Raw genomic sequence first — 14,088 nt, forward strand, 5'->3', positions numbered from 1 at the left:
GAAAACAAATATTTCATAGCTGAAATTTTTGTTATGCTAAAAGTACTAAGGTGTGATTGCATATCGAATACAGTTTATACAGTGTCCCTTTCTGCATTCTGTAAACAGTCCACTCGGAGACGTCCACATCAAGAATAAAGTACCGTTCTCCACGTTTCCACGTTTTAAAACGCACAGAAATGAGCAATTACTTATAGACAATGAGCGGTAGATAGAGAGCGAGCTGCATTCCGAGAATTTTAATTGGCCAAAAATCCTCATCTTCCCATCTTTTGGTCATATTTCCTCCTTTAATTGGACATTAAGCCCCCTTTCACTCGCATTGTTAAAAATTTCTGTGGCTAGCGTTTGGTTGAAATCTTTCTTCAGCTGTAAATGCATGAGCAGTCACGTGAAAGGGGGTTTAATTGTTTTCTCACATGGTACAGAGGCACTTTCTTCTTTTGTGGGTCTACATAGTAATCACTGGGTTTTCTGTGTTCTCTGTGAACTTTGCAGTGGGTGCAGATTCCGGACAGGATGCCATCGAAAGTGCTGCAGTTTTCTTGTTCAAGACGTTCCAGAACAAAGAGCAGGTCAGCCATGAAGAGACCCGGGCTATTAAGCAGATGTTCGGACCTTTCCCGGCTTCAGCAGTCGAAAGTGCCTGTGCTGCAGTCAGCCAGCTGGTGGCTCAGCACGGAGAGTCCCAGGTGGAAGCTTTCATCCAGACCCAGACGTCAAACAAGTCTCCCGGCACGTATTTTGGACAGAACATCACCTTCTCTTTTGAGACGTATGCCTTAGACAGTTCAGATAGTCTCCCGTTAGACGAGGACAAAGGTGACGGGCCAAGTCTGGACTTCAACAGCTTTTTGAGCAACCATGCCGGCGGGCGTAGCATTGGTTTAGAGAGTGCTGGAGCACAGTCCGTGAAGCAGAGCAGCAGTGCTGACCGCTCCATCCTTAGAAGTGAGGTGGAGAAGTACCTGAGTGGAGGCAACATGGGTTCGTCCAGTGTGGAGGAGCTGTGTACCTCACTGTTTGAGATGCTGGCTTCCCCCAGGAGTGATGATGAACTTCAGAATGAGGTAAGAGCCTACACTTGGATCTACACTTGGCATGTAGAGAGCACAGCTTCCCCCAAAATACATACTCATCTACTGTTTTGAGGGGAAAAAAAGTTTGTTATGGGGAAAATAGTCATTATTGAGGTGAACTATACCATCTTATATAAATCTTTTCATAGAAAACTGTAGTAACAGTTGTGGATTATTAGGGAAATAATTTTTTTAGTTTCTATTTTCACATCCTTGAACGGCATCTTTCCTTCTTTCTTTCCTCCCTCCCTCCCTCCCTCCCTCCCTCCCTCCCTCCCTCCCTCCTTTCTTTCTTTCTTTCTTTCTTTCTTTCTTTCTTTCTTTCTTTCTTTCTTTCTTTCTTTCTTTCTTTCTTTCTTTCTTTCTTTCTTTCTTTCTTTCTTTCTTTCTTTCTTTCTTTCTTTCTTTCTTTCTTCCTCCCTCCCTCCCCTTTCTTTCTTTCTTTCTTTCTTTCTTTCTTTCTTCCTCCCTCCCTCCCCTTTCTTTCTTTCTTTCTTTCTTTCTTTCTTTCTTTCTTTCTTTCTTTCTTTCTTTCTTTCTTTCTTTCTTTCTTTCTTTCTTTCTTTCTTTCTTTCTTTCTTTCTTTCTTTCTTTCTTTCTTTCTTTCTTTCTTTCTTTCTTTCTTTCTTTCTTTCTTTCTTTCTTTCTTTCTTTCTTTCCCAAACCTGTTCCAGCATGACAATGCTCCAAAGCTTCATGGTTTTGGAGAAGATCTTGAGTTGCCTCTGACCTCAACCCTACTGAACACCTTTAAGATGAATTTAAATGCTGACTGCACCCAAATTCCTCCTCACGTTCCCTGTCCCCTTGAACATCTTCCTAGAAGAGTTCAAGTTCAAGTTTATTTCTATAGTGCTTCTCACCATGGACATTATCTCAAAGCAGCTTTACAGAGCTTAAGAATGAAAGGGAATGATGCGTGTTTATCCCTGATGAGCAGTCTGGGGCGACTGTGCCAAGGAGAAACTCCCTCTATTATACAATTCTTATGGTCAGGTGTTCACAAACTATTGTCCATATAGTGAATGTGTGGACAAATGTGGACATAACGTGTGGACATAACTATCTGACCGATATGGGGGTGTGTGTCAATCTGGTGTCCTACAATATTGGAAGCACAGGTTAATATAAGGCTTTGTATGCTGTTCACATCACATTCCAGGGGGATTTAATCTGGAGTGCAATGATTAAAAAGCCCATGAATGTTAAAGTCTGCGCTCCAAAAGTCCTCAAATAGCAAATATTACAACATTATAATGTTTATTAGTGTGTAATATTAATTGATATTATTTATAGTTTATCCACAAATCCTGTCACATTTCTTCCTCCCCCCCCCTCCTTTCTTTCTTTCTTTCTTCCCTCCCTTCCTCCCTCCCTCCCCTTTCTTTCTTTCTTTCTTTCTTTCTTTCTTTCTTTCTTTCTTTCTTTCTTTCTTTCTTTCTTTCTTTCTTTCTTTCTTTCTTTCTTTCTTTCTTTCTTCCCTCCCTCCCTTCCTCCTTTTTCTCTTTCTTTCTTTCTTTCTTTCTTTCTTTCTTTCTTTCTTTCTTTCTTTCTTTCTTTCTTTCTTTCTTTCTTTCTTTCTTTCTTTCTTTCTTTCTTTCTTTCTTTCTTCCCTCCCTCCCTTCCTCCTTTTTCTCTTTCTTTCTTTCTTCCCTCCCCTCCCTCCCTCCCTCCCTCCCTCCCTCCCTCCCTCCCTTTTCTCTTTCTTTCTTATCTATAATCAGCTGACTGTTGTGTAACTTGAACTAAACCTCTTCCGAGTCTTATTGTGTACCACCTGCAATTTTATTTATTATTATTTTTTTTTTATTGTTTTTTTTTTTTTAAGTTTCTCACGTAGCTGACATTTGGCACCTCACTCTCCCACTGGCGCCTTCAGATGTGGGATGCCCTTTGTCTACAAGGCCCACTATGCTTCTCTTTTGCGAGTGACTCTAAAGTTAATGGCAAAGTTGAAAGCATTTTCACTTACTGCCCTTAAGCTTGACGGAGGTAGAGGGGAGGGCATACAAATAGTAGAACCCAGCTTTTAAATTTTTTACATTTGTGCTTTAAAAATGGCAGCTGCTGCAACAGCAAATGCTGCCTATTTGGAGTCGGGGTGGGGGGGGGGTTGAGGAGGGGTGAGTAGTGAGCCATTTGATGATAAGGAATGATAGCTTTGTACTTTGTATATTGTGCTGTAAAACTTTGCACTTTATTACAATGCAAAATGGAGCAACACAAATGCCATTTAGGATACAATACAGTTTTCTTTTGACAAGAAAAGTAATCTTGCAACAAGCCGAGTCAAGCACCTTAACCGAATTTCAAACATCAATACAAAGGTAGTTAAAACTGAACTCTTACAACAGGGAAGATCGAATATCTATGCATCTGAAAATCAGCACCACAAAAGAATCTACCAATATTTAAAAAGCCTTCACTTTGCAAGTATTTGCATCCGTCTTCACTTCAAATTCCCCCCCCGTCCACTCAATGCTTACATGTTTTATTTTGCTAACAGTAAATCAACTTTGCATTCATTCTTCTTCAGTTGCTATTCTGTCCTGTTCAGGGTCACAGTGGATAAATAATGAACACTAGTTGCAAGATGAGCATTACATCCTCCATGAGATACCACACATTCACACATATGTATGTAGCCGGCTAACATGTTTATGAGAGGAGAACCCAGATGACACCCACACAGACATTGGGGCAATTGGAAGAACACCATTAACCAGAGCACAAAAGCAAACTGGAAACCCTGAATCTGTGAGACGGATCTTCCTGTTCCAGGACTCCAAAATTCTGTTATTGCCAAATGAAAAAGACAACAAAAAAGAATATACAGAATTTTAAATGTGCTCTGTGTAGGCAGCTGTATAACATGAACTTACAGCCCACACATGACACATATATGTGTGTGTTTGTGTGTGTGCCTTGAAAGGAATTGTTTAGCTTACTGTTGTAGGGATGCCAAAAAATGTGACTCCAGCTGGGGATTTTAGATCATCAGATTTTCTAGAAAGAATCAGTTGATTAGGGGACTTGTCTGCTTCACCCCTCTGTATTTTCTGTAAATAAATACTCTGCCATATACGAATACTGAAATGAGTCTGTAAGGTTACAATGCCCTTTTACATGCCAGTCAGTTTCCACGAGCAGTCATCTTCAAAATTATTGGCGCTCTCTCTGAAAATGGGTTTAAAACAAGGGTGGTGAAGAGACTTTTGTGGTTAGTAAACTCAATCGCTCTTTGAAAATACGAGCAAGTACTCCGAGACTCCTCAGTACAGAAACTCTCCAGGTCCTACAGTGTTTTATTTCCTCTGTTCTCGACTCCCCTATTCCAAAAGCCATTTTTTTTTTAAACAACATTTTTATTGTTTCTATAAATAATATGTTTAAAATCATCGGTCAGCTTGCAGATCCAGTTATAACTCCTTATGCAAAGGTCATTTCTAAAATATACTAGTGCTTACATACTAAACATACTAAACTTCCCAGAGCTTTTTAAAAACACCCCTTCTAGATCCCTTACCATAATGAAAAATAAGGGTTATTTTCTCTTCTGTGTAATCCCTTTGTCTATATGCCAAAACCACTTTGAGTGTGCAATGGTTTAAAAAAACAAAACAAAAACAAAACAACAACAAAAAATCAAACTATATTTTTAGTTATCCATAAATACTGGTTCTAGTCAAGCAACTCCATGTTTGTGGTCAGATAAAGGAAAGCACTTTTGAAGTAGTGTGTTTGCTTTGTGGATGCTTCTTCAAATCTCAGCTTTTTGCATCTCTAAACTTCTTCCTCACTGGCAGGAGTTTAGAACATACATATTATTGTGAAATATAGTCATTGTTTTAGTCATGCATTTATTTTTATTGTTGTCATGATTTATGAAAGTCAGCAGACTTCTTTTTCTCTCATTTCATTCCATTGTGATGAATAACTGAATGAATAAACCCTGTCTCACCTCCTGTTTCTCCACCAGTGAAACAGGAAGTTGTGGATGACTACGTAAGAATTCCTGAAGAGTTACAAATAATATGACATTTCAATTGCGTTTTCTTTCTTTGAAAAAATGTAAGGGTGCCAATAATTGACACAAATCTCTCTTATTGTTTTATTATGAGCTTAAGAAAACTAACAACAAATATATTTTTTAATTTTATATATATATATATATATATATATATATATATATATATATATATATATATATATATATATATATATATAAAAAATTACTAAAGTTTTATTTACCCGTCATTATTTCTGGCACTAACTGTGTGCTTTGTTTTGTTTTTCTGCCACTGTCTGTGTTCAGCAGACTGTACAGCAGATGAGATTCTGCTCCAGATTTAGAAATGTGGGAGATAATGACTACCAAGTGCTCACGTTTGGCGTATAGAGAGGGCGATGTTTTTGGCTGCATATATGGGATACATATTAATTCTTTTTTTCATGCATATGGCTTGATGCACTGATGACAATCTTTCTCTCTGTCTCTTTCTCTCTCTCTCTCTCTCTCTCTCTCTCTCTCTCTCTCTCTCTCTCTCTCTCTCTCTCTCTCTCTCTATCTCTATCTCTATCTCTCTTTTCTATGTCTCATCCACTCAGCTGTTTGAGTTTCTTGGTCCTGAGGGATTTGAGATGATCTCGACACTCCTCCAGAAAAGGTCTGATATTGTGGACTCTCTTCTGTCTGTGCCCCCAGACAGCAGAATCAGCTACCCGCCAGGTGAGTCGTGTAGTCTGCTAGCGTCAAAACAACGAGACACAACTGCCATGCTTAGCTACTACTCTAGCATTCATATTCACTGATTAAGTGCACACGGCACAAAGAAACGCACAGGAAACAGACGCATATTTTTTTCATTTCAACCACAGAGCACTTTGTATGCATCAAGAATCGCAAATAGGAAAAATGAGTGTGCTTTTTACATATGCAGCGCTGAGTGTCTTTACATCCAGTCCTGGCATATTTAAATCTTTTCACGGATTTTTTTCACACTCCATTTAATGCAGCAAACACAATTTCTTTATATCCGGCCGCAGAGAAAGTATTATTACATTATTTTGGTATTTATGTATATAGCACTAGTTATTTATTAGTTTTTTGGTTTGTGTATTTTTAGCCACTTTGATTTATACGTACACTATATCGACAAAAGTATTGGGAAACCTGACCTTTTTGTACCATATGTGGTTGTTTTTTAAACTGTTACCACAAAGCTGGAGGCACACAATTGTATAGAATGGATGTTTGGTGCGGTATAATAAAATCTTGCGATCACGTGAACTTGGCAACCCAGACCTGTTCCAGCATGGCCTGTTCACAAAGCGAGCTCTATGACGATTTGGTTTACATGCTTTGGAGAGAAGGATCTTGAGCGGTCTGCTACAGAGCTCTAATCTTAACAATATTGAACACCTTTGAGATGAATGTGAACACTGACTGCACCCCAGGCCTCCTCACCCTACATCAATACTTGACTTTACATAAATGTCCACAAGCACACTCCAAAAACTAGGGGAACATCTTCCCAGAAAAGTGGAGGGAATTAGAAGAGCAAATTGAGACTAATGCTCAATAAGCACATGCCATACCTATGCCCAGGTGTCCACAAACTTTTGACAATATAGTGTTTTCAGTTAATGCATTTGCGGTTATGTATATATTATATATCGGTGCAATGTTCAACCAAACCCAAAGCAGATCAACTAAAAGTATCAGTTTGGCTGTGATTTTAGATGAACGAATACAGTAGGTGTGAAATGGCTTCATTTCCTAATCCATGTGTATTATACAAACATGATGAGACATTGATAGGAGATAAGACAAACAGTTTCTAGAATTATGATTGCTTTGTAAGCACTTAGAAAATACCTAGAAATATTAAATAAAATGTAGTTTTATTTTATTTAATTATTAATATTTTTTTGCTGAAAACTCCAGCTTGGTCTGACCAGCTACCAATTTAATCAAATAATAGGAAAGTTGGCAAAGCCGCATTCTTAAGCGTTTTGCTTTTTGGCATCTGATTGAAGTTTGGAGAAACTTTTGTCTTTTTATTTGTTTATTTATTTTTAGCGATTTTCTAATTTCACAAATGAGAAGTACGCATTTATCAAATATGTGCTTTTGAAAAAAAAAATTCCTGTGTGCCTTCCATTTTTGTTTTTTTGTTTTTTTTTGCATCAAGGCTTTGTGAGACAGCTTTATATAATAACAATATGCTATAATAACTTTATGCTATAACATTTTCTTACTTTTGCACTAGAATTTTTTTTCAGCATTTTATTCAGTGATTATTTGAAAATACTCCTTACTTCCTGGTGATTATATGAATTGGTCCTGTGAACCTCAGTGTGCCAGTGTGTTTTCTTTACTGCTATAAATGCATTAAGGACAGTTGGATTATAAGACATTATAAACCTTGTTGACGATGTAGCTAACCTTATTCAGCACCTATTACTTAGGCAAGAAGCACCCAGTATAAAGGTCTGGAGGTTTTATATTGACTTTGCGATACATGGAGATGAACATGTCGGTAAAATTTTGAAGAGCTCAGCACTGATCTTCTTTCATTCCTCTATCTAAATTTTTTTTTCTTTCTTTCTGTGTTTCTGTATGTCTGCCTTTCATTCAAATAGTCCTGTTTTCTGTTCTGTTCTTATTCCAGTTCTATAGCTGACAGACATGCGCTGTCAAAAACAGCTAAATGGGATTCTGGCTAGTCAAAAAAAGTTCACTTGCCAGATGAGAGTTACCTTGACAACCATGGGTAGAGGTCAAACAGACAGGCTAAAAGCCGTTGATGTAATTGCCCACTCTTTGCATCGCATTAAGGGAGGTGGGTTTTCATTGTGTAGGCTTGTCAAGAGCTGATTAGCTGTAACCGTTCATGCTCTTTTTTTTGTAGGGGTCCAGCGTTAAATGCTACGAATGCGAAACCCTTTAACCTTTTCACTAAGCTTTGTGCAGAATTATTTTGGCGCTAGATACAAGGTCAGATTATTACCCCTGGATTTTGGTTGTATAATTAGTAAACAGTATGGACTTTTTAATTAAATAATTAATTAATTAATAATTAATATATTTTTTTAATACAGAAGAAACTACCTTATACATTGATCATTGTGTTTTTGATCATTGTGTTTTTTCCCGTAAACCATTCATAATATTTGTTCTGTTCAAGTAGATAAGCACTCTATTCAATTAATACCTTCTATCAGTCTCATCGTGAAGCTTCGCTACCATCGCTACCATCTACCATGTGTTTTTCACCACAACGCGGTCTGCACTTTTCCCTGCAGCTTAGGAATGGCAGCGAGCAAACACACAATCCTTTGCAAGAACTTGCCTCATGTTGTTTTCCTGGTGTTCCAACAAGCATTGGGCAATGTCTTTGTGTTTTCGCCACCGAAGTGCTCAAATATTGTAGCTTTCGACATCACGTTTTTGAAGGATTGATCCTTTTTTCTGTATGGGATTCCATGCTGTAGTTGCTAATGCAAAGCTAAAAACAGTAAAAAGGAGAGCGAGAGAAGAAAAAGAAATCACTAAGGCTTTTTCTTGGTAATTGCTCCACAGGGGGTTTAATAAGTAATGTTGCAACACAGCCATGATGCAGAAATAGGCTCGGTCTCATGCAGTGTAATGGAGAGTACATGCACTTGCACAGTAAAGCCAAAATCCAGGAGAAACAGAGACACATCAAAGAGAGGAAGGAAGAAACAGTGGTGCAGTTTCACACAAGCCCAGTGTCAACACAGGAGTGTGGAGATACAGATGTGACCGTGTCCCAAATGCAGTGCTGAGGAAAAAGAGAAGAGTTGCCTTTGAGATGGAAATCACGGGGTGGGAGAGTGGGTGTCAGAGACAGCATGAAAAATTCAAAAGAACCTTTTGAGTATTGATGGTCCATCGCTGTCAGTGAGCGGATGGACAAGCCTAGAACTAGAGTGCGGGAGAAATTAGATTTGCAGGCTGGAAATATTATTTAGGGAAGAAACTGGCTTCTTCAGGATAGCTTTAAGAACGAGACAGAAATGTATAATATGACGTGAGAATCCTTGTTTCAGAGGTGATGACAGACTGGGGCATATTTAATGCACAGGTTAAAAAAATTTGAATTTACAAATTGAAAATCAATGCAGGAGATTTTTTTTTAATTATTTCTAAAAGTAAGAACTTCTTTATCTTTTGGCTGCTCCCATTAGGGGTCCCACAGCGGATCATCTGTCTCCATACCCAACTCCCCCCCCCGTCATCTACATCTGTCTCTTTCAAACCAACTACCTGCATGTCTTCCCTCACCACATCCATAAACCTCCTCCTTGGTCTTCCTTTTTTCCTGCTTCCTGGTGGCTTCATCCTCAGCATTCTCTTACTGATATACCCCATGTCCCTCCTCTGCACATGTCCAAACCATCTCAATTGAGCTTCTCTCACTTTATCCCCTAAACATCCTACATGCACTGTCCCTCTAATAAACTCATTTCTAATCCTGTCCATCCTCGTCACTCCCAACAAAAACCTCAACATCTTCAGCTCTGCTACCTCCAGCTCCACCTCCTGTGTTTTACTCAATGCCACTGTTTCTAATCCATACAACATCACAGGTCTCACCACAGTCCTATAAACTTTCCCTTTCATTCTTGCAGATACCCTACTATCACAAATCACTCCTGCCACTCTTCTTCACCCACTCCACCCTGCCTGCACTCTTTTCTTTACTTCTCTAACACACTCTCCATTACTATGCACTGTTGACCCCAGTTACCTGAACTCCTCCACCTTCTCCACCTCTTCTCTCTGCAACCGCACCCCTCCACTGCCCTCCCTCTCATTTCACACACATGTACTTTGCCTTACTCCTACTGACTTTCATTCCCCTTCTCTCCAGCATGTACCTCCACCCCTCCAGGCTCTTCCCAAGATGCTCCCTACTCTCACCACAAATCACAATATCTTCTAAAAGTAAGAACAACCCGGAAAATATATAGAACATTATACGTCAGGAAAAATTGGCAAGTGTAAGGATTTGAGTGAGTTGGATTGTGGCGGCCAGACGACTGGGTCGGAGCATCTCCAAAACTGCAGCTCTTGTGGGATGTTCCTAGTCTGCAGTGGTCAGTATCTATCAAAGGTGGTCCAAAGAAGGAAAAGTGGTGAACCGGCGACAGGCTCATTGATGCACATGGGGAGCGAAGTGTGGTCCGATCCAACAGACGAGCTCCTGGAGCTCAAATTGCTGAAGAAGTTGAAGCAGGTTCTGATAGAATCGTGTCAGAATACACAGTGGGAACACAGTTTGTTGGCTTTATCTGTGTATACAAAGGAATACTTGTAGTTGTTTTTTAATGCCCTTTTTAACACCCCTTCACTCTGCCCCATCTCAGTTTGGCAGCACAGCCTGATAATTCTCCTGTAAGCAAAAGCCCTTAAAAAAAAGAAATGGCATAACACTAAAATAAACATTGGCAATGTGCATTGACATGTTGAGGTAATGGATTACTGATGAAGGGGTTTGTTGTTAATACAGAACTTGTGATGTTCCTCTTTAAAAAAGTACCTACATCCTGAAATACTTGAGTGAAAGCTTTATATAAAGTGAGCAGATATGTTTATCACTTCGAGAGTCTATTAAGGAATTGCTCAAAATGAACAACCTCTATAAAAAATGTACAATTTAGGGACAAAAGCATATGTATTCCTAACCATGAAATTGAACCTCCTATTCCACATTTAGTCCCCATTTGTTGTTATAACAACTTCCACTCTCCTGGGAAGATGTTCCATTCGGTTAAGTGTGTGCTTGTGGAGATTTCTCATCATTCAGCCATAAGGGGGTTAATAAAGTCAGCTGTGGGGTGAGGAGGCCTGGGGTGCATTCAGCTTTCCAATTCATCCCAAAAGTGTTGAGGTACAATAAGAGCTCTATAGCACTATAGGCCACTCAAGATCTTCCACTCCAACACATGTAAACCATAACTTCATGGAGCTCAGTTTGTGCACAAAGGCATTGTCTTGCTAGAACAGGTTTGGGTCTTAAAGTTCGAGGGAAAATATATAAGTGGAAAAGTCAGGTGTCTCAATACAGTTGTCTGTATAGTGTATGTAGTGTTAGATAACTGCAGTAGCTAACCATAATAATGAGTTCACATCAAAAGTGACAGTTAAAAAAACTCATTAGAAACTTGGACAGTAAAACTTTGTTTCTGCAGCAGGAACTACGCCTGAGCCAAGTTTCTCATGTCTGTCATTTTGCTTACGACCCATTGAATGGCTGAGTGTGCAAATGGTGTCAAACGATGCCTGAATTACTGATTTGCTGTTTGGAAATCAACACTTGATAATTGAGATGTGGTTGATGTCAGATTGTTTCAGGTCTCCTCTATTAAATATAATCAGTGTAATGCTAGCTCAGTAATTTATCACTAATGGGGCATTGGTCTCTTCCTTAATCTTGCATTCGATCTTGCGTTTGATTCTGGAGGGCGGAGCTTTGTGTAAGCAAAGCATGAGAAATGTGGTGAGGTGAAGGAGACAACATAATTTCACCAAAATCTTCAACCAAATTTGGATTAACCATGGCGGCACTTTTAACATTTATACGTGATGTTGATGTAATGAATTTGATAGAAGATTGATGGCAATCTGTAATACATGCTCGTTTATTCGTTTCATGTTTGCGTTAAAACAAAACAGAAAAGACTTTGGTATGTAGGCACTATTTATAACGGCGCACAAGCCTGTTCTATTTATAAGCATTAAAGTCATTAGTTCATTAGTATCACATCAATGAGTCTAACAGTGAACATAATAGCGATGCATAGAGAAGCCTGGATAATGTAGTGGGAATTATGCTCACAGTAATAAACTAATAGCTTTGGGTCACTTGGAGGCACACAGCTGTTTATAGCCAGGCTGGGAACAGCATGGGAAAGATGCAGTTTTCCTCAGTAGTCTAGATAATTAACCATTTTGTTAAATAATAAACCAACAAGCTGCACAGCTGGTGTGTGTTGTTTCACCGAGCACATTCAGGATCTCTATATGTGGCTGTATAAATGATAATTAATTAGGCCATCTTCACGTTCTGCTGATATGACAGCAGTACACAGAGGTTACTTTCATTTTAAATTATGATCAAACCCTCGATTGATTCTCAAGTTAATGTATGTTAGGTTGCAGCATGACTGAGCGGTTTGGCTGAAGTTTGACTTGGCCCTTTGTTTTAGCTAAAATATATTAGCTCATATCCTTTCATCATCAGATTGATGGATTCTTTTTACGCACTCTCGGCGTAATGAAGCCTGTGGCACTTGCCTGATAAAATACGATATCACAAATAGTGATTCGTAGTCTAGGTTCAGTAAGATGCCCATATTTTTACTCTCTTTTCTTTTTCTCTTTTCAATTAACAGCCAGGAAAAAAAAAGATGAAGATAAGTGTCTTGTTCACGTTCACCATTTTTTGTTGTTGTTGAATATTATTAGTTTGTTCCATTTGCTAATCGATATCTATCCATCCACAGCATATAGAGCAGAGGTGCCCGAACATTTTTCTTTTAAGTGTTTTTAAAATCCAACTTGATTGAGGGCCGTGGGCAAAAAGAACATTTGGGTTATACCAAACTGTATTATGTTCCAATAAAAGTTTCAATGGTTCCCCTCAATTATGATTTCATAATGCTTACTGTAAATAAATAAACAGAAAACATTTATGCGTTTTAACTTTAAAATGTTTTCTAGTTCAATTTAACCTAGAGTTCAATGCCTAATATAGCTTTTCAGGCTATGAGCTATTCAGCCATGTGCTTCTAAAATGAATGTCCTCTAATGAGACACAGGAAGCTGCTCCTTATTTTTCTTTTCTTTTCTTTTCTTTTCTTTTCTTTTCTTTTCTTTTCTTTTCTTTTCTTTTCTTTTCTTTTCTTTTCTTTTCTTTTCTTAGTTTTTTGTTATTTATTTTTTTTTTTTCCCCAATTCTGTCTAATTCATAATCACTTACAGTATATTCTTTACTTTTTAAATGAAGAGTCACTTCAGGCTAACTTTGGCTCAAGGCCCCTAGTTTGGGCATCTCAAATGTAGACTGTAAACACTATAGTTAAACAACGGCAAGCTTTGTCACCTCAGTTCCTGTCAGATATTAAATTCAACATTGAATTTTCAAGTTCCTACTTAAAGCTGTATGAAGACCAGTCAATATTTTGCTGAAAAATGTATATAAGAAAAATGTATATAAGAGCTGTAGCTTTTCAGCTAATACTGCAGCTACACGTATGTTAAGACATACATATCTAGAAGATCTTTACATTAAATCACCTTATAATTGGTGATAATACATTTAGTTTTATAACATGGTGAGGAACGTTTTTTTTTAGTATTAATATTTGTTTTTTTCCCAAATTGGACATTTCCCAGTTAATACCAACTTACTAGCCTCTCTCCTTACATGTATTTCCTTTGAAAAACATGATGCCAGTCTTTTCTGCTACAGTACAAAAGCACAAATGAACACTCTTGAAAGAAACCGCTGTCTACCCTCTTCCACATACAGTACATGAGCTTTACAAATGTCAACAACTGATTTTAAAAGAAAGTTACAATGTCCTTCGTGCTCAGAGATCAAGGCCAAGTTAGTTGTCTTGGACTTCTAGGTGACACTGGTATCATCAGGATGTGAGTGTCCTGAAAATAAGGCGTATGCTCTTGTGTCACCTGAAAGCTCATTGTGAGGCATCTTAACCCAAGTGGGGTAGGATTTTTTTGTAATGCAAAACTGATATAACACCGTAACTGTGTGTATATTATTCGGTGATATCATCATACTGGTATACCGCAAAACCCATAACATAATAACCTTTCAACTACATTTACTTCGCCGTTTTCTGTGAATGTGTGTCGTATTCTCGTGTTTTATATCTGAGCCGCTGATATTGCCACAATATTGTTGACTGGGTTATGTTTCATATCGTTCCCTCTCCTGTTACAGCAAAATGCTGG

The 14,088-nt window shown here is 38.4% G+C and overlaps 1 protein-coding gene across 4 annotated transcripts in view; it reads left to right on the forward strand.

Annotated features, from left to right (window-relative positions):
* ascc3 (activating signal cointegrator 1 complex subunit 3) overlaps positions 1-14,088 on the forward strand; it is a 162,678-nt gene that overhangs the window by 21,882 nt on the left and 126,708 nt on the right. For all 4 annotated transcript variants that reach the window (XM_083550585.1, XM_083550583.1, XM_083550582.1 and 1 more), the window contains exons 4-5: positions 499-1,070; positions 5,688-5,808. In XM_083550585.1, the coding sequence (XP_083406711.1) occupies positions 499-1,070; positions 5,688-5,808 (693 nt within the window). The remainder of the gene's footprint in view (positions 1-498; positions 1,071-5,687; positions 5,809-14,088) is intronic.

The sequence above is a fragment of the Silurus aristotelis genome (genome assembly GCF_946808225.1).
Source record: "Silurus aristotelis genome assembly, chromosome: 1".
NCBI lineage: Eukaryota > Metazoa > Chordata > Actinopteri > Siluriformes > Siluridae > Silurus > Silurus aristotelis.